This window comes from Nomascus leucogenys, chromosome 4 (genome assembly GCF_006542625.1).
Source record: "Nomascus leucogenys isolate Asia chromosome 4, Asia_NLE_v1, whole genome shotgun sequence".
NCBI lineage: Eukaryota > Metazoa > Chordata > Mammalia > Primates > Hylobatidae > Nomascus > Nomascus leucogenys.
The window spans coordinates 142,696,243-142,698,865 of record NC_044384.1 but is presented as its reverse complement, the minus strand read 5'-3'; the positions used below and the strand labels follow the sequence as shown (position 1 = coordinate 142,698,865).

The 2,623-nt window shown below is 62.3% G+C and overlaps 1 protein-coding gene across 1 annotated transcript; it reads left to right on the top strand.

The window, feature by feature from the left end:
• Window positions 1–1,437: 1,437 nt before the first annotated feature.
• On the top strand, window positions 1,438–2,349 carry CLDN23 (claudin 23). Its single transcript, XM_030810218.1, has one exon. The coding sequence runs from the start codon at window positions 1,438–1,440 to the stop codon at window positions 2,347–2,349; it is 912 nt and encodes a 303-aa protein (XP_030666078.1).
• Window positions 2,350–2,623: the final 274 nt, after the last annotated feature.

The following is a 2,623-nucleotide window of genomic DNA, read 5'->3' as shown; positions in this document are numbered from 1 at the left end:
TTAAAACCAAAGAAGCTAGCCACTTGCCTGCAGTCCTATCTACTCCAGAGGCTGAGGCGGGAGACTCACCTGAGCCCAGGAGTTTGCAACGAGCCTGGGCAACACAGTGAAACTCCCCAACCCTGTTTAAAATAAATAAATAAACAAACAAATAAAAGAGAAAGGAAAAAAAAGCAAAGAACAAAAGGACACACATATACAGGCAAACAGGAATGCTAAAATGAATTTACAAATCAATGCCATACTGGTCAGTATCCACTGGACAATAATCATTCCACTGGGACAAACTCATTAGCCTTGATGTTGACAAAAGTCATCTGCAATACTACAGGCTTTCTATAATTTATACAGTTGTAAAATAACCTACAGAGGAGGAAAGACCACAGGACACTGTAAAATTAAATAAACCTGCAGAAAACGCTAAGCAGGACATCCAGGAACACTCGTCCCTCTTTCTAATCCGGTTGAAAGTCTCACAAGGCTGAAAAAGGAAAGTAAAACCCTCGTGTAACCCTTCTGCCCAGCAATACACTGGCACGGATTCCTTACAGACGAATTTAATCCAGAGTGTGGAGACTTTATTAAGGAAATAATCAGGTGCAACGTTCTGGGACACGCTCCTGGACTGGGTGGGCTTCTGCACACTCACCCAGCGCACCTCCAAACCCCCGGGAGCGCTCGGCACCGCCCACTTCTCTGCGAGTGGCTGCAAGTTGCAGAGCAAACCTGGGGGCCATCGGGAACCCTCTGGGAGTAGAGGGCGAAGCTAGCTATAAACGAAGGGTCGACGGGCAGGGACCGGAAAAAAATTCTAGGAACGAGATCCGCACAGCAGCAGGGAAGCTGCGCAGTCACCGCGTCCCGCCAGCGCCGCCTCTTTCCCTCCCCGCCCACCGCCCGCCTGGCCCCGCGGGGCGGCGCGAGGAGCCAGGGGCGGGGCGACCTTTGCTCCGGCCCAGAGCAGTCCAGGTCAGGCGTGGCCCAGCCGCCCGGCTGCAAGGTGCGGTGTCCCCGCCGCCGCTCGGATCCCCATCTCGCCTGCCGCGGGCGAGGTGGCCCCGCCGCTTCCTGCGCGCACCTGGGGTCCCTCCCTCCCGGGCCGGGTTTGGCCACGGCGGCCGCCCCTGGGCGCCCGCGCCCGGACCCGCGGTTTCGGTCAGACCCGCCCGCGGGCTGGTTTCGATTAGGGCCAGTAGGAGGGCGGAGCGGCCGGGACGCGAGGAGGGAACTAGCCTAAGTGGGGAGGGTCCCCGCGCAGGAGACAAAGAGCGTCCCTGGAGCCATCAGGACGCAGGAGCTCGACCCGGAGCCCCAGGCGCCCGCGCTGACTTCGCGTCCCCGGAGCCCGGGGCACGGCAGGGAGAAGACGACGGCGGAAAAGGCGACAGCGGAGAAGGCAGGCAGGCTGCAGGGGCGCCGTCGGCGCGGCGGGCCGGGATGCGGACGCCGGTGGTCATGACGCTGGGCATGGTGTTCGCGCCCTGCGGGCTGCTGCTCAACCTGACCAGCACCCTGGCGCCCGGCTGGCGGCTGGTGAAGGGCTTCCTGAACCAGCCAGTGGACGTGAAGTTGTACCAGGGCCTGTGGGACATGTGTCGCGAGCAAAGCAGCAGCGAGCGCGAGTGCGGCCAGACGGACGAGTGGGGCTACTTCGAAGCCCAGCCCGTGCTGGTGGCGCGGGCACTCATGGTCACCTCGCTGGCCGCCACGGTCCTGGGGCTGCTGCTGGCGTCGCTGGGCGTGCGCTGCTGGCAGGACCAGCCCAACTTCGTGCTGGCAGGGCTCTCGGGCGTCGTGCTCTTCGTCGCTGGCCTCCTCAGCCTCATCCCGGTGTCCTGGTACAACCACTTCTTGGGGGACCGCGACGTCCTGCCCGCTCCGGCCAGCCCGGTCACGGTGCAGGTCAGTTACAGCCTGGTCCTGGGCTACCTGGGCAGCTGCCTGCTGCTGCTGGGCGGCTTCTCGCTGGCGCTCAGCTTCGCGCCCTGGTGTGAAGAGCGTTGTCGCCGCCGCCGCAAGGCGCCCTCCGCCGGGCCTCGCCGCAGCAGCGTCAGCACCATCCGAGTGGAGTGGCCCGAGCTGGCGCCCGCCATCAAGTACTACAGCGACGGCCAGCACCGACCGCCGCCTGCCCAGCACCGCAAGCCCAAGGTCGGCTTCCCCATGCCGCGGCCGCGGCCCAAGGCCTACACCAACTCGGTGGACGTCCTCGACGGGGAGGGGTGGGCGGCGGCCGAGTCCCAGGACGCTCCCTCGTGCAGCACCCACCCCTGCGACAGCTCGCTGTCCGCTCCCTCGTGCAGCACCCACCCCTGCGACAGCTCGCTGCCCTGCGACTCCGACCTCTAGACGCCTGTAGAGCCTGGGGGGCGCCGGGTGGCAAAGGACTCACCCCCGCACAGGCCCGCCTGGCTTCGAGTTGGAACCCGGACACTTGCCCCTCACTGGTGTGGATGGAAATCTTCCTTTCGTGGGACCAAACAGGACTCCTTGGATGATTAGTTCAGGTTGGGTTTGGTTTTCTTCTTAAAGAGTTTAGTTTTCCTCTCCAGAGGGATCAGGGTCCTCTTAGGGAGTGACAGGCTTTTCATATTTTTTTGCTGAAGAATATATGGAAAGAGTG